Here is a 22,222-nt window from a genome sequence, read left to right on the forward strand (position 1 = left end):
TGAATCTTCTCTCTACATAGTTCACGTGTCCTCCACGTCTGCCAAGTTATGAACAAGCCTTTTCCTTGCACACATAGGCAAACCATAACTAAACCAGGAGGCCTCTAATTAAAGTGTGAAGCTCTTGTTACCAGTTTTGGAACAAACCAGGATAGTAAACCATGGTTTGAATTTTGTTTAATACCCTGGTTTGCTCTGAAGCAGGTAACCAGGGTGAAACCAGGAAACTATGGTTAATTGAAGACTTCTGGTTAGCTAGTGCTGTGAAGGGATAAGCAAAGGGGTTCCATGTACAGGCAAAAAGCTCATTTATGTGTACAGTGGTACCTCGGGTTACATACGCTTCAGGTTACAGACTCTGCTAACCCAGAAATAGTACCTCGGGTTAAGAACTTTGCTTCAGGATGAGAACAGAAATTGTGCAACTGTGGCGCAGCAGCAGCAGGAAGCCCCATTAGCTAAAGTGGTGCTTCAGGTTAAGAACAGTTTCAGGTTAAGAATGGACCTCCAGAACAAGTTAAGTTTGAACCCAAGGTACCACTGTAATGGTTTAGTAAACTGAGATAGGAACACAGGAGTGATGGGTTAGCTGCAGTTTGCCAGCTTAGCTAAGTATATATAATTTTTATACATGGTGGTACATATATGACTGCTTGCTATTATCTATGCAGAAAGGAAGGAACCATAATATGCTCCATTTGTGATGAACATTTATTGATTCCATGAGTTGACCCAGACCCATTTTCCCTCCATAACTTTAGAGTTTCATCTGTTCCATAGATGCATACCTGTCAGTGTTTCAAAATCCCAAACAGGTGGATTTACATGCTTTCTGTTGACCTAAAAATCCATCTGTCAAACTCTCTGTCCCTGACCCCTGAGCTCCTCACCCTTTGACCCAAGGTGAAGGGTAAAGCCAATAAACGGATATGGTATTTTAATAGTTCTACTAATTCAGATCACATTTGTGTCTTGTTAAAGGTGAAAATAGAAGACAACTTAAAGCACCAACAGTGAATGCTAGTTTAAGATTGTGCTTAGATAGTTTACATTTTTTAAAAAGAAATATATTTCATCTTGCAAACCTTGAGTTCCCTTAATTGCTGGTGACATTGACAGGAAACCTCAAAAGGGGAAACTACATAGAGGGGGACATGTATTTATTGGAAAGTAGACTGAAACAAAAGAAAACAAGTAGACACATGTCAAATGCTTTAAGGAGGCAACCCAAATATCTTAACAGCTTGTGTTGGCTGGTGCAAGTCTCTCTGCCTCAGCTTTGCAAGGGAGATTGTGAGATCCATAGGTTGTTCAGAAGGAGTTTCAGGGTGAAGATGGGGATTTAATGTGGAAGTAAACATACCTACCTCGCCAGAGTCCCACCTCTTTGAGCTTTGATGGCCTGAGGATTGGTGCAGCAGAGGGTTTTCTACAATTTTTCTTGCTTTTACCAGCTTGATTCCTGGTGCTAACACTTAACACTTAATATTAGTGGTAGAGTTCAATTTCTGATCTGCATCCCTTGAGAAAGAAGACAATCAGTGGAAAAGGTGGGTGTGTTGAGATGCCAGTTGACCAGCTTGACCTCACTGTCTTAGGTGGAGGAACGTTTTTTTAATGATTGCTCGGTTATAATAGAGACCTAGCTGTACAGCTGCAAATAAAACGTTTTAAGTGTGTTTTATGTGCAATATACAATGTGACATTAGATGGCGATGGTGAGCCTTATGGATAATTCAATGTATTTTGAAAAACCCTTTTAAAAAAAGCATTTTCACAACGCTTTTTATACGTGTGCAGATTCCACCCTAGTCAAACCAGCCGTGATGGTGGTTAAGGATCTAAACTCCTAGTTTTGCTTCTGTTTGCCATGATGAAAAGAACATATTTGGTGCACACTGAGGGGGCTTGTGCATGGGCCACACAAAGTCATTTTGCACTGCAGGAGTTTTCTGAACCTATATCCTGTTTGGAGCATTATTTGCCTTGCCTTGTAATAAAAAATAAAAAAATCCCCCCACCCATATAGAAGGGATAAATAATGTTGTACTTGCTGTGGATGTCATCAACAAGGGCAGAAATATGTGAAGAAAGTTATCACACTGGAGTGGATAAAGAAAACAGGGAGGTCTTCCCTAAATTTTGAGACTTTTGAGAGTTAACAGTGGGGAACATACTCTTAGGAAACGAACTATGCAGACTGTGGACCAATATGTACACTGTCTCTTTGGAATGTTTTTGGCGTCAAAGGTGGCGTGCCTATATAAGAAAATGAAATTTAAAAAAGGTGTTACAGGGCCTCCTTGACAGTCTCTTAGGTAGTACAGTCCTCATCTGAATCTACAGTAATTGTTGCCAACCAAAGGGAAAGATGGGAACAGACTCAAAGGTTATCTGAACATAAGGCATGGTGGTGAAGTCACTTTACACAACAAATTTTGGGCACTGTTAATGGTGGCAAAGTGGAGGACAGACAGATCTGGCCACAATCATAGCTGTTAAGTTCTTAACAGCAAGGCAGCTCCAGGAGACTGTGAAAAGTTGCATTTGGATTTTCCACCCAGCATGTTTTTGTTCAAACCCTGATCCTGCATGACCTAGTTCAGGGGTAGGCAGCCTAAGGCCCGGGGGCCAGATCCGGCCCAATCGCCTTCTAAATCTGGCCCGCGGATGGTCCAGGAATCAGCGTGTTTTTACACGAGTGGAATGTGTCCTTTTATCTAAAATGCATCTCTGGGTTATTTGTGGGGCATAGGAATTCATACATTATTTCCCCCCAAAAAATATAGTCCAGGCCCCCACAAGGTCTGAGGGACGGTGGACCGGCCCATGGCTGCAAAAGGTTGCTAACCCCAGAGCTAGATTTAAGTTTACCATCATCAAATCATAGAGTTGGAAGGGACCATGAGGACCATGTTGTCCAACCCCCAGCAATGCAGGAAACTTTCCCAAGGTGGGGCTTGACCCTGAGATTAAGAGCCTCATGCTATACCAACTGAGCTAACTTGTTTGTTCCATTTTTACCCTACCTATCGGGGTGGAATAGTAACTGTTCCTAAGGAAGTATTATCTTCACATGTTACTTTAACAAATGTCTTCTGGGAGGTATGTGCTGATTTATATACAGTGGTACCCCGCAAGACGAATGCCTCGCAAGACGGAAAACCCGCAAGACGAAAGGGTTTTCTGTTTTGGAGGCGCTTCGCAAGACGAATTTCCCTATGGGCTTGCATCGCAAGACGAAAGCCCATAGGGAAATGCTGGCGGTCGGGAGCAAAGACTTTCGCCCACAGCCGGCCTTCAGAAGAGGACCTCTTCTGAAGGCCGGCGGGGGGCAAAAGTCTTTGCTCCCCCCCCGCCTGCCTTCCCCCCGCCTGCCCCGGCGATCTTAAAATGCTGGCGGGCGGGAGCGAAGCGTTCGCTGCCGACCCCCAGCATTTTAAAATCTCCAAGGGACAGCAGAGAAGTCTCTGTCCCGGGGAGATCTTAAAATGCTGGGGGTCGGGAGCGAAGCGCTGCCGACCCCCAGCATTTTAAAATCTCCCCGTGTCCCGGGGAGATCTTAAAATGCTGGGGGTCGGGAGCGAAGCGCTGCCGACCCCCAGCATTTTAAAATCTCCCCGGGACAGGGGGAGATTTTAAAATGCTGGGGGTCGGGAGCGTTCGCTGCCGACCCCCAGCATTTTAAAACGCTGTTCCGAAGCGGGGGGCGGGAACATCTGCCCCAGCCGCCCCACTTCGGAACGCTGTTCCGAAGTGGGGAGGGGGGGCGGGAACAGCTGCCCCAGCCGCCCCACTTCGGAACGCTGTTCCGAAGTGGGGAGTGGGGGCGGGAACAGCTGCCCCAGCCGCCCCACTTCGGAACGCTGTTCCGAAGTGGGGAGGGGGGGCGGGAACAGCTGCCCCATCCGCCCCACTTCGGAACGCTGTTCCAAAGGGGGGGGCGGGAACAGCTGCCCCATCCGCCCCACTTCGGAACGCTGTTCCGAAGGGGGGCGGGGGGGCGGGAACAGCTGCCCCATCCGCCCCACTTCGGAACGCTGTTCCGAAGGGGGGAGGGGGAGCGGGAACAGCTGCCCCATCCGCCCCACTTCGGAACGCTGTTCCGAAGGGGGGAGGGGGGGCGGGAACAGCTGCCCCATCCGCCCCACTTCGGAACGCTGTTCCGAAGGGGGGAGGGGGGGCGGGAACAGCTGCCCCATCCGCCCCACTTCGGAACGCTGTTCCGAAGTGGGGAGGGGGGGCGGGAACAGCTGCCCCATCCGCCCCACTTCGGAACGCTGTTCCGAAGGGGGGAGGGGGGCGGGAACAGCTGCCCCATCCGCCCCACTTCGGAACGCTGTTCCGAAGGGGGGAGGGGGGGCGGGAACAGCTGCCCCATCCGCCCCACTTCGGAACGCTGTTCCGAAGGGGGGCGGGGGGCGGGAACAGCTGCCCCATCCGCCCCACTTCGGAACGCTGTTCCGAAGGGGGGAGGGGGGCGGGAACAGCTGCCCCATCCGCCCCACTTCGGAAAGCTGTTCCGAAGTGGGGAGGGGGGGCGGGGACACCTGGCCCAGCCGCCCCACTTCGGAAAGCTGTTCCGAAGTGGGGCGGGGGGGGCGGGAACACCTGGCCCAGCCGCCCCACTTCGGAAAGCTGTTCCGAAGTGGGGCGGGGGGCGGGAACACCTTCTGAAGGCGGGCAGGGGGCGAAAGTCTTTGTCCCCCCTGCCTGCCTTCCCAGGGGCTTTTAAATCGCCCCGGACAGCGGAGAAGTCCTCCGCTGTCCGGGGCGATTTTAAAATGCCGCCCGCCAGCATTTTAAGATCGCCCCGGACAGCGGAGAAGTCCTCCGCTGTCCCAGGGTTTTTTAAAATGCTGGGGGTGGGAAGAAAAGCCCTTGTCCCCCCCCCCAGCCTTCAGAAGAGGTCGGGGGACAGACTGTACCCGGACCTGGTCTGAAGGCGGTTTCCCTAGGAACGCATTAATTGATTTTCAATGCATTCCTATGGGAAACCGTGCATCGCAAGACGAAAAAACCGCAAGACGAAGAGACTTGCGGAACGAATTAATTTCGTCTTGCGAGGCACCACTGTACTCACAAAAAAGTCTGGGTAGCTTAAATTAAACTTTCCCAAGCAAGAGTTAGACATCTGAAGATCACTTGTGAGTACATAAACCTGGAGGAAAAAATGCCTTCCCCGAGGTGTGACACTGGATACTGTTCTTTAGAGACAGGCAGAGAAATGCAGTGGCCATTTGAGACCCTAAAAATCTCACAGTTGAAAATGATTCAAAAACCCCTAACTAAAAGCAGGTGCTTGTTGCACAGATGTTATCTTGCATTCCAGGAATATCTATAAAGCTGCCTAATGCAAAATAAAAACAAATAACTGTGAAATCGGTCGAATAAAAGCATATCTCTTGTCAGAGTTAGCAAAATCATGTGTTCTTGTTGCTTAAGAAAACTGGTAAACAATGCATTTTTATCACTTTAAAATCTTTGGATATGCTTATTCAGCTATTTTAAATATTCTGGTATTGTAAAGCAGCTGAAATAGAAAGTGTTTATGGTATGGGCGTTCTTGAAAGTAGAGAGAAAGAGAACAATTAAGATTATCAGGAACGTTTCAGGCAGAGCTAGGAATCTCCACAACTTTTGAAATACAGTATTCAAAGTGCTGATTTGACTTCAGAGGCAAACCTAGGGTACCCTTGGCAAGGAGATGTATTGGTTCCTCCCACTCCTCTCCTATCACTTTGCCGCACATGCTACGGTGTGATAAGTATGAGAAGCTTCTGCTGCATTTGATCTTGCTGTGACTGTGGCGGTGTGCCCCCCCCCAATACATCATACATTCCATGTATGGAGTGTGTGATATGGTGATTTTTGTGGGGGTGCCCAGGCCTTCGCCAACCCATAGGTATGCCTCTCTTTGACTTATAGAGTCTTGCATGGCTTGGGACCCCAAGTCCTTGTGGACTGCCCCTGCTGCATGCAAGCTTGCTTAGACCAGGCATGGCCAAACTCGGCCCTCCAGCTGTTTTGGGACTACAATTCCCATCATCCCTGACCACTGGCTCTGTAAGCTAGGGATGATGGGAGTTGTATTCCCAAAACAGCTGGAGGGCCAAGTTAGGCCATGCCTGGCCTAGACCCTGAGATTGCCACCAGGTGGTTCCGTTCAGTCTCAGCCCTTCAGTCATAAGGTTCTCATTGTGGATTGGACAATGATTTAGGTCATAAGCAGTAGTGCATATGCAACATGTCTATTTTTACGTGCTACCATATTAATGGCCAGCCCTGTGGGCATGTATTAATTATATCAGAATTAACAGTGAGGGTTACTTAAATTGACGTTATGGTACTCCCCATTTCCTACAAACTGTAATAAATATTAATTGAATTTTGGGAGACTTAAACAGAATTCAGTTTATTGTAGGGCAGTTATTAAGTAAAATGATGATTTCAGTTTTATCAGTCTGGTAGTTTTAATGCACTCGCCAACCTGCTGTCTGGGACACGTTCCCCCTTTCAAACCCCCTCCCCCTTTGATTCAGTGCTGAATATGTGGTTCATAAAGAACTCTTCCCACCAGCACACCTAAATAATATACTTTCCCATACATTAGTAATTTGCATAGAATTATAGCATTCCAGTGTCATGATGTTATATATATCTAGGTGTCATGGGCTTATCATGTGATATATTATCCTTAAAAAAAACCCCAACCCTTTATAAACTTGAAATCAGACATCAAAGTAATTTGGAGAGCGTTTAAAGCTGAGAAGTGATGATGTGAAAAGAGTATTTAACCCTTTATCTGCCATCCTTTCCCTCTCCCCTTGATATCTTCCCCCAGGTGCTTAGAGTTTATGACGATAAATATACATTTTATTTATCCATCCATTCATTTTTTCTTTCTTATGGAGATTTATATCCTGCTCCTTATACTCCATTCAGGACAACTAATAATAATGGAAACAAACTGTGAAATACAACAATGTTCTGCAAATATAATGTAACAAAAACAATATAGTAAAAACAAAGTCACATGCAGTAGGTAAAGCAAAGGCATCAGATAAAAAACAAAAATTGGAAAAGCCTGTCTTAACAAAAATGTTTTTTTAAAAATGGCGAAACATCATAAGAAAGTGGATTAGCTGAACCTCATGGGGCAAGAGTTCTGTTTAGGTGCCGCTGTGGAGGAGAAGGGCCCTACTCTCATGTCAATCAAAATAATGAAAGTGGCTGACCATATCAGGCATCTGCTGCTTGCAAGCAATCTCCACCATCTCCTCTTCTGCTGTTGCCAAACTCTGGGTTTGTATTCCAGTCATGTGCCTCATGCCTTCATATGTCAGTGATGCCAGTTAAGTCAGACCCCTGACTGTTCGGCAAGGCCGTTGATTTTTCCTTTTTTTCATTTCTCATGTCTGCAGTTCAAATTCATCACAGTTCACTTTCTCTCTGCCAATATTCCCTCAGAGCAGACTTAATGTTGGATAGCCCAGAGCTTTTGAATGACCTTGGAGACTGCAATCTAGACCGTAAGCCTAGAAGTGCTAATTGTGTTTCTGTGTTCATATCTGATGTTCATATCCTTCTGTAATAAAACTGGTATCCCATTGAGAGAAGGACCTACTAAGGTATACAGTATTGCATTGGTGCTTTTTCTCTAAGTGATACATCAGGATGATCCTTACAGAAGAGGTGCTTTTTTTTCTTGTTTAGGTTTATGCTGGAACCCTTTGGGTGTATTGCATTATAGCCACTATAGGTTTAGGGATCAACCCTCATAATTCACTGCCTCTTTTCTAAGCCACTCTCCCCACCCTTTGGCTATTAAAACTTTGTGTGGGTATAGGGAGAAAGCAGCAATTTACCAGCTCTGTCCTTTAGAATGGTTTTTGTGTAGTGAAGCTTGGATTCCTTTGACTGGTGAAAAGAGCTGAGAAATGAAGCTCAGTTCTGTGGCCTAAGGGGTTGCAGCAGGAAGCAATTCTTGTGGTGTTAAAGCAGATTGTTTTTGTTCCCTCTTACTTTCATTCCTGAAGCTTTTGTTGTGAAATCTTATACATTGGATGATAATTGGCTAATAGAAGCCAGTCTGCATAGTGCATTTTTATGCAAATATAAGCATGTTATAGAATTGCTAATCACTGGAATCTCTGATATTGCAGACATCTGGATAAACCCTGGATGAATTAAACCCTCACTGAGCAAATCCCCATGAGGTTAAGTATGTTGCATTCCAATCTTTCCTCCTGCTGGCTGCAACAACTTGGAGGGTTTTATTTAAGGTTAGGGGTTGCTTGTCTGTATAGAATTTAATATTGCATTAAAATATTGTGCCTTTTGATAAAGAGATACAAATTTACAGTAAATTCTAAGGAGACAAAACTGGTAATAGCTTGAACCTGCAGGCCCACTAAGATATATTACCACCTTATGGAGTTGCTACATGAGATCAGTGTGGTTCATACACTATCTATAATGTCTGCTTTGACTCCTGCTATCATTGGAAGCTATTTTTCATTGTTGGTTTGCAAGTTCTCTTGTGTTTTCCAAGACTTTGATCCATTTTTCTAGATGCATTTCACTGAGAAGTACATATGTGTTTTCTTCATCAGCTGTCCGAACAATGGATAGGCTCCCTCCCTGAAATTGCAGCATTAATCCTTATTAATATTGATTCTTGGTGTCCTGCCTTCCCCTTCAGTCACTTAGGATTCTGTGGAGGACAGTGGTGATGCTTCTGGGATTTCATCTACTCATGCAGTGGTCTACTTGCTTGCATAGAATTACTCTTGTGCCCATAGTTAATACTTAGGTGAGATATTTGTGTTCATTTTTGTTCTGATTATAATTTGTCAGAATGTGTAGCATATCATTTCCTGACAGCTTAATGTGTATAATAATGTATTGTACTTTGAGAATCCAGAAGAAAACAATTCCATAATTAAGGAGTACCCATGGAATATGTCCACCCTCTTTCTTCCTCCTCCTGTGCTATCTTACCTTAGGCTTAGGCCACTGTAGGCTAGTAATGAGGCAGTACAATTTTTGCACAGGGGATCTTACCACCTCAGGTTTCATGTAGGGTTGTGCATAAAAAATATATAAGTTAAGAACTGGCCACTTCAAAGTGAATACTTAAACTGTCTTTGCTGAACTGAATAGATGAGCTTTCTTACATCCTTTGATCAACTGAATTTGTTCAGCTGTTTCTAAGCAACTATTATACCAAGCCAGTTGCAAGGTAAAGTGATTGAGTTTGGTTCACATGGTGCCAAAAGACCATTTCAACCATTTTTAGAGCCAAATCTAATAAAATGCTCAGAATAAGAACAGCAGGTTTCCAGTGAGGGAGATTGCAAGCAGTGTGCCTACATGGCATCCACCCCCCCACCCCCCCGCCGCTTATTGCCAAGTCTGTGAAGAGCCCATTTTTCAAACCATGGCTTATTGTCAGTTCTGCTGCTCTTGGAATTACTTCAGATAATCCCATAAGATGATAAAAAGACCTAAGGGTAACAATCCTGTCTTTCTAAGTAAGGGGATTACGGGTGTATCTATTAAATGTAATTATTTAAGAGGTTGAACTTACACATGTTACCTGTCAAAGCAAGTGTTAGAACTATTTGGATCTTTAAGAGAATGCATATGTTATACCTACAAAGCTCTTGTTCTGCTCTTATATAAATGTAACTCTCTCTTTAAAGACATGGTTGAAGTGGAAAAACTGCTCATGATCTTAAGTATGTGATGCTAACTTATCTTGAATTCTTTCCTTTCAGTTGGCAATGGAAAGATCTGATATTATCCCCTTGTCAAGTGAAATTTAAATTCCCCCTCCCCATTTTTTCATACTTTGAAAGGACTTCAGTGGAAACTCTTAATGAGCTGGCCAGATTTCAATAGTTGTGTGGTGTATAATTTTCAACCTAGGAACTAATTTCTTATGTTTGTAATGTTTAGAGTGTTAGTTTAGTCACGGGAAACCCAAAAATCTTTCTCACCTACAAAGCTCACTAGGTGATAGGCATGATTTAACAGCCACTGTCCTCTCCACCACTTGGCCCAAAAAGGGAATATTCACCACTGGATGGTAGGTGTTCAGCTCCTGACAGTTCAGGGAGAGCTTTAGCATACCAACATTCCTTTCAAGGTCATAATTACCACCTTCTGTAAGGTGCATTTACAATTCCCTGGGCCCGCTCAGTCAATCCCCTCAAACTACCGGTACAAAGCCAAGACGAGCAGGGGTGGGGTGACCTCCTTCAAGTGCCTTGTCAACATAATCTGGCCACAAGAACTGAAACTGATCCCATGTACAGTACTAAGACCTTGGACACTTTGCATATTGCAACTCCAGCACCATCAAGTTAATAGTAAATATGGGCAACTTTTGTCCTCAAAGTTCCTTGCAGCTTTTGTCACAATTGACCTCAGAAGGTTCTGTTGTCCCAGAAGATAGACTGGGACCAACCAGATGCTTCACTATTCTGAAAAGTTCAGCTGGATGTCAACTTGAGGATGCAGTGGGGACTGGAAAGTAAGCTCTCTTTGCTGCTGCCATGCAGTAGGCTTGACTATACACACTCATGACTGTGCTCAAGTCAGGGATGGACTTTGGTAATATGCCGCCCTGAGTGAGGACAAAATTTGGTGCACCCCTAATAACTATTATTTTCATGCTCTTGCCTTCTGTTCTGTGTCCCCTCAGCTTGGAGCCCTTTGCAGGGGAAGCCCGCACACCACCCTAAATCCAATGTTGGCTCAGTCATATTCACTATGAAAGCCATTCTGCCTGTGCTGCAGCCATGATCCAAGTCTTCAGCACCTCAGAATACCAAGGAGCAATTTTAGAAGGCCAATGCCAGGCAAGCCGCTCTGGAGCAGACATACAACAATTGGGGTGGCACCACTTAAAGGGCCCTCTCACGGCTCTCACCTCCTCAACTTAAATTCACCCACTGCACCTTCTTTTTCTGTTTGTTTGCTTTTATTCCATGATCAGAAAAGACATGTTGCATGTACAGTTATCACCTGACTTCCGACAATAATAATACTTGGAGTGAGCAACGTGGAAGAAGTGGCTGGATATAGTCTAGTTACCCCAAAGTCACCTTAGCTCCTGTGTCAGTCAACCTGTTTAATTCCCCCCCTTAATTGTTCTGCTCTTGCTAGAGGAGAGTTCACATTCTGTGGAAATATTACCTTAAAAAATCACCAGATTTTGTCTTCTCTGTTCTAAGAACAGCAGAGTCAACCAGGTGTCCATAATCAGTCTAGACATGCAGTCTAGTTTTAAATCTGGGTTTTCAACATTTTAAAGTACTGGTTGGTCCAGTAAGGGAGATAAATACTGTACAGTATATCCAAATAATGTCTACTAAAACAACACACAGTTAATGCAAACTTGAAAGAAGTATTTTTTTTTAATGACCTATATCTCTAAAAAAATTATTTCATAAGTCACATATTTATGGTGGAACAAGTGGATAGTATTCTAAATGTCGTTGTGCTTTATTCTTTAAGGGGGGGGGGAATGATAGAAAAACCAAACCCCAAGTTATTTTAATTCAGGGAATTTGCTCTCCTGAATGGGAAATGGTTGCTTTCTTTGCTTGTCTGTGTGGCCTTTTTGTTTATACTGGCTTGCTCACAATTTGTTCAGTGAAAAGATTCATTTTAGTCCACAAAAATGTGTTTGTTGACTATAGCCTTGAGGTTATTTCTGCATCCTTTTGAGTTTTCCTGGTTTTGTTCAAAGTAAAATGGTTTTATTGTGTTTCAAAGTGATGATTATTCATACAGTATTGCACAATTTATGGGTAGTCCCTGTCTGAGAACCAAACTGTCCTGTGAAATTCAGTGTTTAGGATCCTGTATTAAGCGGTACTTAGCTGATTAATGTTTTTCAGTTTGTCAAGACTTTGAAGGAATACTGTAGTTATTAAAAATATGTGAAACCCAGTGGAAGGGGAAAAATTAGGACACCTGTGATGAGATATTTTGACAACTTTGTTAGGTCAGTGTCAGCCCCTTGGCCTACAGTGTCCCTTAGTAGCAACACCGAACAAATCGTAAGATTCAGACATGACCTCACTACTAAGTTACCAATCCTTTGCTAATAGAATTTTCCATTGTGGTGCCTCTGTTGACCCATTGCAGAAGTTGCATGTTTGAGCCTATCTCATGTGATATCTTGAATGTTTGAAGTCTTGGTCTGATTTAATTTACAGTATTTTGGAAGGAGTATACTGAAAAATAGGTAAATCCATTATCGTCTTTGTAGTCTAAGGCTTCCTAGTGCATCTGACATAGCATTTACATACACACTTACCTGGAAATAAGCTTCTGTAACACATTGGGACTAACTTCCGAGTAAACACGCATTGGATCACATTGTAATGTCTCCTATTATGTTTCTGTCATAGGCAGATATGGCAGTGCAAATGCTGAAGGTTGAGGTGTAATAAGGTAATATGTTAGCTTTGAGGCCTGTTAAATCTCTAGGTTGCTTTGTAACCAAATATCTCCCCCCTCCCCCTTTGTGTCACTGCTCATCTTTTATGACACCGTCAACCATTTTGCAAAATATATGCCCCTCGGAGAATCCTTCCATAGTGTGTGTTTCGGGTTGGATTGCTATCCAAATCACTGTAACTTTCTTTGCTGAGCCTAAGTGACAACTTTCATGCCAATAATGTATATTTTATGCTGTGGTGGATGAAGAACAGCAGCCGTTTTCTAAGCTTTCATCTTCTTGTGTAATGCATCTGAAACATGCGGTCACCAGATGAACATTGATCCTTGGCCAGGATTTTGTTTTGTTTTGTTTTTGCTTTTGAAGCTTTGTTTCCTCTGTGAGGGGTGAATAGTTACAAGGGGTTTAGTAAACACAGTATATCTCTCTTTACACATACTACACTTACAGGATTACAATTGGGATTTTACTTCCTTCTGAGTAGACAATAAGATTCGGCTGTAACCGTCTGCTCTACCCCACCTTTCCTCCAAGGATCTCAAGGCAACATTTTATTCTCACAGCTACTGTGCAAAGATATTAGTTAGGCCAAGAGATAACGACTGGCAACAAGGTCACCCAGTGAGCTCTATGGCTGAGTGGGGATATGAAACCGGGCTGTGAGTCTGATGTGCTAACAGTGTATCACACTGACTTTGGATATCTTGTATTTCTAAAAATGACTGCATCTGACATTAACTGCATCTTGTATTTTGTGTTTCATTTTATTTGGGAGCTCAAGCTCTTTGAAATCTAAGCATGCACACCATTGCAATTCCCAAACAATGTTTCTCTGGTTTTGTTTTTTTTAGTCCTGAAGAAAACTGAGTTAACCATACCAAGTTAGATTGGATGCCTTATCGTCTTGCTTATTCACCAAGTTGACCTCCACATAGTTATGCAGGACACTGTTATGCATTTAGCAGTGGGCAGCCCACTCTTATAGGTAGTCTTTAGCCGCTTGTGTACAGTTCATTACATGTGCAAAGATACAGGGGCTTTTGTTTTTAGTAGACTACAAGCTAAAACGAGGTCTGTGTGACAAAGAGGATAAAAAGGCAAATGTGACAGGACTTATTTGGGCTGCTGTACTCATTTATTGTAACAATGCTGTAAATAAAGTACCTGTATCTAGATAAATAAATAAAATAAAAAAGGCAAATGTGATTATGGTTTGCATCAACAGAAGTATAGTATCCATATCATGAAACATAATGGTATCATACCATACAGTGGTGCCTTGGGTTACAGACGCTTCAGGTTATAGACTCCGCTAACCCAGAAATAGTAACTCGGGTTAAGAACTTTGCTTCAGGATGAGATCGGAAATCGTGCAGCGGCAGTACGGCGGCAGCGGGAGGCCCCATTAGCTAAAGCGGAACCTCAGGTTAAGAACAGTTTCAGTGATACCTCAGGTTAAGAACATTGGTACCTCAGGTTAAGAACAGACCTCCAGAACGAATTAAGTTCTTAACCCGAGGTACCAGTGTATTCTGCTTTGATCGCATCTCACGTGGTGTACTGTGTGCAGTATACAGCTGCTCAAGAAGGATATCAACAAACTGGATGTATCCAGAACAGGGTAACAAAGATGATGAGTTGCCAAGAGAACAAGAGGAAAGGTTGAAGGGCTTGAGTACAGTTACCCCCAACAGGTGATTAAGAAGTAAGATGATAGACATCTTCAAATATGTGCCAAATATGTGATGGAGATACCGGTACTTTGTTTGCTGTTGCTTCAGAAGGTAGGACCGAAGCCAAAGTGTTCAAATTATGAGAAAAGAGGATTTCGACTAAACACAAGAACTTCCTAATGGTAAGAATTGTTTCACAGTGGAACAGGATGCATTGAAAGGTGGTGGACTCTGCTTCTTTCTAGTTTTTAAGGAAACGCTAGATGCCTCCCATTAGGGGTGTTATAGCAGTGATTGCAAGAAGCCAAGGATAGCTGTTGGTGGTTGTGCTTTGTTAGTGTCCTCTCCGTTTGGTTGTAACATAAAGCTAAGTTTCATGACTTGTTGCTTCCACTTGTGCCAGGACAGGACCAAAGCATGTTGCTTGTTTGTGGTAAACCATTAACTCTGGTTTATTGTGATGTGTGAATGGGGTCTGCCTGAAGTGGTACGGTCCACACAGGTTTAGCACGTCTTTGAAAACTAGACATAGTTCTTGCACTACAAAGCTGTGCAATGGCAGGGGCTGAGTGTCAGTAACTGCTAGGGATGATGGCAGTATACTGTGTCCAGTACTGGAAGTTGAATGTGTCGGCATACCAGTTGCTGGAGAGCACAAGTGGGGAGGTTTTTGTTGCACTCATATCCTGCTTGTGGACTTCTTGATGTGAGGGCACTTGGTGCATTCACTCATAGCATCCAACACACAACCCTCTGATAAAACATTTATGCATGCATCTAATTCCTCATTATCTACAGTAGAGGACTGGAAATCCGGCAAACTGAGTTCTCCTTCCAGGACTGTCTTTGGCTTGCTATGTGACCTTGGCTAAGTTTCTTGCTTCCTCATTTGTAAAATGGGCACTAATAATATTTATCCACCTGTGCAACATACTTTCACATCCTTGAATCTATGAAAGGTGCTTCTGTATAAGAAACACAAGACAGCATTATTAATAATTTCACATGGAGAAAAAACTTAATGACTATTTGGGGCAGGTTAACGGTTTATTTCACAAATAGGCAAGATGTTGTAGCAGAGAACAACATGGTCTTGCCTTTGTAAAGGAGGAGAAAAGGTTTAAACTGGGCAAAAATGAATGAAATAGATGGAAATCCTGTTTCTTGTTGTTTCCAGTTATTACTTTTGAATATTTATTTTACATGATTTAGTGGCCATGAAAAATTATGGACCAGCAATCAGTAGAAGTCTTTTACATTTTTCTCTAGAGGAGGAGGAGGATCTGTACTGCAGACTTATTAAAAGTTCAGCTGACTGAGCGGGGCAGGAGAGTGTTTTGAGAGAGAAAAGATGAATGCTTGGATCCTAAATTGCTTCTCCTTTTACATAAAGTACATGTGTGATTTCTACAAATTCCTTACACTGTATCCTACACCTTTCTTGAGAATCCTCCAACTCCTAGGAGCAAAGTTTTGTGGGGGCATAGGAAGGGGAAAGCTGTGTTTCATTAATGTGAATTTTGTTCTTTTCATAGAAAGTTAGGATCCAAGCCAGTGTGTTTGTGCATGTGCATATATCTCACTAGCCTCACATATTTATTATTTAATCATTAATTATTATTACTATTAGTTCAATATGTATTCTCCCCTTCTTCCCAAAGGAGCTAATACATATATGTGCTCATATAAATATCCTAAACATGTGACTAAAATTGTGTGGCATGCTGGCCTTTGCTAGGACCTTGAGGTTGTATTTTCACTCCTTATTGCTATAAGGTTTAGATTCTAGCAGAGGCTATGCATTATATCAGTGCTGGAAGAATTAACCGTCTTTCAAGCACCCGAATGAGAATGCACTTACTTGCATGCAGGTGGTAAGATTAACTACTCTTAAAATTATAATTTTATTTTGATGGAGGGATTGTGCATGTGGAAAGAGGACATTAAAATGACTTTTCTGACTGGTCCTACACCTGCTTACTTGGAAGTGGTTTTACTGTATTAAGTAGAGTTCCAGTTAAGTGAGCTTAGGATGGAAGCCCAAATTTGTAAAGATGGAAAAAAGAATTGTACTAATAAAGTCTACACATGATACTTATAATGGTCATTGGAGTTCTGTTTGTAATGGTTCATGCAGGTATATGAAATTGGACTTTATAAGTGTCACATATTGCCTCATGGTGAATTTGAAACATTAATCTAAATGTTGGCAGAGAGAATTGCCCATGCCTGGCTTGTTAATTCGTCAGCAAAGATCATGACTTTATATGTCTACCCTATGCATTTGTTCATAAAGATTCATGATGCATTAATTGCCTTAATCTAGAGGGTGGTGCAAAATGTGTATGAACGATTTAGGTCGATCATTAATTTAGTTTCCTTCTGATTTTCTTAGAGCTTTATGTTCCTTAAATGCTGTCAGTGTTTTGGAAAGCTCACATTTGACCACTGTAAATTGGTTTATATTTCCAGCACGGCAGTTATTTAATTTCCTGTTGGAAGTCTACATATGTTGAGGCTGTTTACAATTTGGCAAGGTCCCAGAAGAGTCTATGGTATCATTACCATGCTGTGTAGTTTGTTGGAAGCTTTGCTTATTAAGGGTCCTATCAGTACTGAGGACTGAATTTTATAAAGCTCTCCTACAATGTAAGGGAGTCAAAGTGAGGACAATGTGTGTATTTTTTTTTTAAAAAACATACTTTTCCCAAGTTATGACATCATTTTTAATCTTTATTGGCTTTTCCTTCCAATTAAATGAGATATTAATACTACATGGCCAAGATTCTAGGTTTCATTTTGACACAGCATGACAGAGCTCACAGACCAAAACATGTTGTGTATCGGTTCTCAATTCCAGCATCCTGTAATTCGCCACACTGTAGGTCTAAGACTCAGATTGTCTCACATGCTTATCTTATCAAGTAAGTTCACCTCTTTAAGAATCACTAATGTGACACTGCTGTCGGTGTGAATCTGTACAAGACTTGGGAGCTATTTTTGAAGCTCAGGTTCTCCTCTACATATTTCTTGAATGCATCTAGATGCAGCCTTTCTCAACCTGTGGGTCCCTAGATGTTGTTGAACTACAACTCCCATCACCCCTAGCTAGCAAGGCCAGAGCTCAGGGATGATGGGAGTTGTAGTCCAACAACATCTGGGGACCCACAGGTTGAGAACCGCTGATAGAGGCTGGCATTATATTTCCTTTCCAGCCCTCCACATCTCTAATGTGCCTGTGTGTATATTTGTCTCCAGACAATTGGGAACTCTGAGTTTCTGCTCCTTGGAGAGAGGTGTACATTCATGAACACATAGACATACTTAAGAGTTCACATATGGTGAGGTACAGTGCCTGCCACTTGCCCTCAATTTCTTCCTGGGTGGGTGGAGATCCAAAATCTTGACTTGCATGATCTGACCAAGTGAGCATCAGAATGTTCTATCCTTGTGGTACAGATGAGAACTTGGATTTGCCAGTAGCTAAGACACAACTGAAAGACAGCTTTACACAAAGGAGTGTTGCTATTAATGTCAGCATTTCACTCCTCCATTGCTGGATGTGTGATTGTTACATCACATGTCTGTGTTTACTTTCTAGGCTTGGAAAGTGTAAGAGCGGAAGCCGGTGTGGCGTTTACCTCCTGGGTGGGTCATAAGGAAAGGGTTAAATGAGTGTGACGGGATTGGCCAGTGGAAACTGATAGGAGGAGTTAGAGTGAGAGTGGGTGTGGTGTGGAAGTCAGTTGAGAGTTGGGAGTTGGAGAAGGAGGAGGTAGGAATAGTCTGTGGGTTGGTCGAGTTGTGTGGTGAGAGAGTGAGAGGAATTGTTAGGTGGAGTCAGATAGATAGATAGATAGATAGATAGATAGATAGATAGTTGGGATAATCAGTTTGAAGTTGTTAGGAACGAATAGGACAGTTAAGGAACTAAGATTAAGAAACTGCCAAGAAAAATTAACTGTAACGATAAGCTTCTTCATGCCTATAAAAATAAACTTGATTATTTGTTAATGTTAACAACTGACTGGACTCCGTGTGTACCCGTGAGAAACGGGTTGGTGGCAGCGAAGAAAGCAATTACAGGGGTGGCACAGGGTCAATAGACCGTCAAACGTCCGGGGACCCTGTGTGATCACCACAGCCGGTCTTATCTCTCTTCCGCTGTTATTTTTTGTACTTTTCTTTCTCTCTCTCTCTCTTGGAGAAGAAGTGAGAGGATTCCATGATTGCTTAATAAATACTTAGAATGCACACACTCACGCTCCACAATCGTTTCTACTATACTCTGCTGAGTGAGCGTGCACATGTCTTTTGATATGTGTTGCTGGTGCGCACCGGGACTGATTTGTGAATGTTCCAGGCTGTGCTTCATCAGGAAGACGCCCAGAGAGGGCTGTCTCATTCCAGGGTCTGTGTGTGCCCCCCCAGGCGTGTTCTGACAATTAATACTTTGAATTGCATGCAGTCACCAAAACCTTTTTTTTAAGTTACATCTTGTTCTGATCATATTGATATATCACCCAGCCCTAGCTATTAACTATAACAAGAATATTAATCTACCCTCCCTCAGTGTGGAACACTTGGGAAAATACATATAAATGTATTTTGGGTGAGTAAATTGATAGTATATCAGTAGCATGATTTTAACTTTGTTTTAACAAGATTGAACTGTAACACAGAACCTAAAATAAGGATGCAACAATTCATAGTTTACTTTGTAATTATGGATATATTTTATTTTATTTATTATTAAATTTATATTCTGCCCTTTGTCCTAGAAGAGCCCAACTGCAGACATTAAGTTATAAATAAGTAAAAACATATTTAAAACATCTTAAAAACAATTACACTACAGACTCTAGAATAAACTGCGAATTGGCACTATCTGCTCTGGAAGAAATTCTGAAAACAGCTTCCAAACAAAAATGTGCAAGACAAAAAGATGTTCTCAGCAACACTTCAAAACACAGCCTCAGGCTTGCTACATCATTTTTAGAATTTTATATGGTGATCATATGCATACTCAAACAAAAATCAGTTACGTTTAAAAATAAGTTGGACCTGCTTTCAAAATAATTAGTTTTAGGATCCAAGTTGGAGACTACACAACTGAATGAAGTAAAAAAAGAACTTCTTTTGTTTCCTGCATGTTTTGCTTCTTAGATAATAGCATCAGCTCTGTTTCTCAGCTTCCACTTCTTCCCCACAGGAGATGCAGACTTTAAGGTGTGAAGAAGAGTTAATTAAAAAACAGGATTCTGCTTTTCTTTGTAATTTTTTTTTAAGCCCAGAAATACCTCTATCTGTAATGCTTTATACTTGTACCTAAATGTACTTATCTGGCTGCTATCATCCAATGTCTTTTTAAGTTTGAGAAAGGATCGTTTTAATTTCCGTTTTGGGTCAGAATAATTGATGTCATTTTGACTTAAAATATTTCCAGAACTACAAAGCTTTTAAGACAACTGAATGTTTCTCTTAGCAAGTAAAAAGCCAATGAGACAAACCTGCATTTCTTTTTCAACCCTTTCTGAGATTGTTACAATATTTTGATATGTCATCATTTTCAAGTGGCTGATTTGATTGTTATCAAACAAACAAAAAACCTTTCTGGAACAGGAAGATTTTAAAAAGAAGAAAAGGTTTGGTTGTTAGCAGAACATCATCAGCCTGACAAAAAAGCAAACCTCTTAAGTCCTTAGGTAATTAAAAAAAAATTACCCACAGGTACAGAAAGAAATGTTAATACTGACAGTCTATCAGTTGCAGCTCCAACAACTGTGCTTGGGGAACTGGGTTTTGTCCAACAGCCCACTCTTAACTATTATTTGTCAAAAGTGGAACTTGCTTCCAAACATGCGTGCAAAGGTTATAATTGCACACATGAGTACTCTTCATAACTGACATGCTATAAATGATTGCTGTGATACAGGATTTATTTTTAAGTACAAAAATAGATGTAAAGCATCTATGACAGTTTATAAACAGGAACACATGACACGATAGTTTCACCCTTGGATTTCTCCCATGATGAAGTTTCCTCATTAATTCACAAATAGCCAGATATGTGTGGAATCACTGAGGTGGTGCTTGTAGTACAGTTCCAGGCACCATTAAATTATACATCCTGGCTTGATCCTTTGCAAACTTCCTTGGACATGGCATGGAGGCTGGCAGATTACCTTGATTTGGATATAGGCATGTATAGTGGACCACTGGATTTTAGCAGAGCACATGTTGCACTTTTCAAGATTCCAAGAACAGATCTAGAATTGATCTGTTAATTAATTTCCTTCACTTAGGTGTTGTGTTATGTCCCACAGAGATTAGCAGTGTTGCCACCATTGTTTAACACACCTATTTGGAGACTAGTGCCATCACTATCCTGCCAGCGTACACTTCTTTTGTTGTTGTTGTTGTTGTTGTTGCTTTCTTAACACTCAATCCGTAAGTTTTTGTCCCGAACTAGTGTTTGTGACCTGTGGGTTTATGACCTGAATTGTACATCAGGAAGCCTGTTTTATTTTACTCAGTGGATGGCAAATGAATCCAGAGCTTTTGGTCCAAGGCTATGTTCTACATACTAGACCACACCGGAGATTAATATACACTATGTTCATTATCAAAAATATCAAACACACATATAATTGAGTTGTAATCAGAAGGTACAGCTGATTAGGTGGCTGCCTTGCTGCAACTGTTCTTTAATTACTAGAAAGTAGTAAAGCAGAACTACAGCTACAGGTGTTTTTCTCATTTCTTTATCTTCTTTTGCATAAATATGAGTGCAGGTCATTCATAATGTGAAATTTTCCAATGGGAACCACTTATAATATACAACAGATAATGGATAACTCAGGCTGCTAGCTATCAACAAAATATGCTCTCAGCAGTTCTTTTATTACCTTGGCGATGAAAATATAAATTATTGAGGTAGGACACTTCCAATTTCCCTTTTGTTAATTCCCCCCCCCATACATTATGTTTATTGTTTACGTGTTTTAAATACTTTTCAATTGCTATCTTTGCTTTAGCATGCTTTAAAGTAATTTGAACCATGTTGGTGGTCTTGGAAAAGATCCAGAAACAGGTTTGGCTGATATTGTGTAATATGAATACAATTAGTAGGGTGTTTTTCTTTCTACTTTCAGCAGAGAAAGCTATAAAAAAATAATACTTGGCAAAGTTGTCAAAACAATCATTTATTATTATTAAATTTCTATACCACCATTCATCCAAGGATCACAGGGTGATTTACAATATAAAAACATAAAAAATACCATAATAACAAACAAATAACAAGGCTGTAAAATTGTTGACCATCAAATTGTGTAGAAATGTTTATTCAGTTATTACTCAATTCTAGGTAAAATGGTATTAATAATTATGCTGTTTAACATATTTAAATTGCATATTTTTAAACAAATAACTTACGGTATCTGTGACTATTTGCATATTGGGACATCCGCTAAGATCTGCCAGGGAGCCTCTCTTAGCTGTGCCATCTTTAGCAGGGGGAGAGCCTTTCTAGTTCTGCGACTGCATTCCCTCTGGGATACAGTTGGCACCTACTCTTTTCAGTTTTTGACAAGGGTTGAATACAGGCAGCGACCGTTTTAGGTGTGTCTGATATGTTCAGGACCACACATGCGTGCATTGTGCTGAACCCAGAAGTGGCCGCAAAACGTCACAGAAAGGGGCGGAACAGGCTCTTTGCAAGCTTTCTCAATAGTGTTTCAAATATACATGATGTTTCTTAAATGCATGGTGCCTTGGAATGTAATCCCTGCATAAATTGGGAGTTGCCTGTACCTGCTTATGTTGAGATTTAGTTCCGGAATTTATTTGTTTGTTTTCTAGTACCATTGCACTATGTATGCTATATTTGTTTTAATTGCAACATGCCACTGAATTACATTTGCAATAAGCAGCAGGTAAGAGGTGTGTCAGGGACGCGGGTGGCGCTGTGGGTTAAACCTCAGCACCTAGGACTTGCCGATCGCATGGTCGGCAGTTCGAATCCCCGCGGCGGGGTGCGCTCCTGTTGCTCGGTCCCAACGCCTGCCAA

The 22,222-nt window shown here is 41.9% G+C and overlaps 2 protein-coding genes across 5 annotated transcripts in view; both read left to right on the forward strand.

Moving 5' to 3' along the window:
* ROR1 (receptor tyrosine kinase like orphan receptor 1) overlaps window positions 1-22,222 on the forward strand; it is a 166,168-nt gene that overhangs the window by 6,172 nt on the left and 137,774 nt on the right. The window lies entirely within an intron of this gene.
* LOC308586813 (uncharacterized protein) overlaps window positions 10,313-22,222 on the forward strand; it is a 76,612-nt gene continuing 64,702 nt past the window's right edge. For all 3 annotated transcript variants that reach the window (XM_081193924.1, XM_081193923.1, XM_081193922.1), the window contains exon 1: window positions 10,313-10,540. In XM_081193924.1, coding sequence (XP_081050050.1) covers window positions 10,383-10,540 — 158 coding nt within the window. In that variant the 5' untranslated portion in view covers window positions 10,313-10,382. The remainder of the gene's footprint in view (window positions 10,541-22,222) is intronic.

Source organism: Podarcis bocagei (genome assembly GCF_964188305.1).
Source record: "Podarcis bocagei genome assembly, chromosome: 5".
NCBI classification, from domain to species: Eukaryota; Metazoa; Chordata; class Lepidosauria; order Squamata; family Lacertidae; genus Podarcis; species Podarcis bocagei.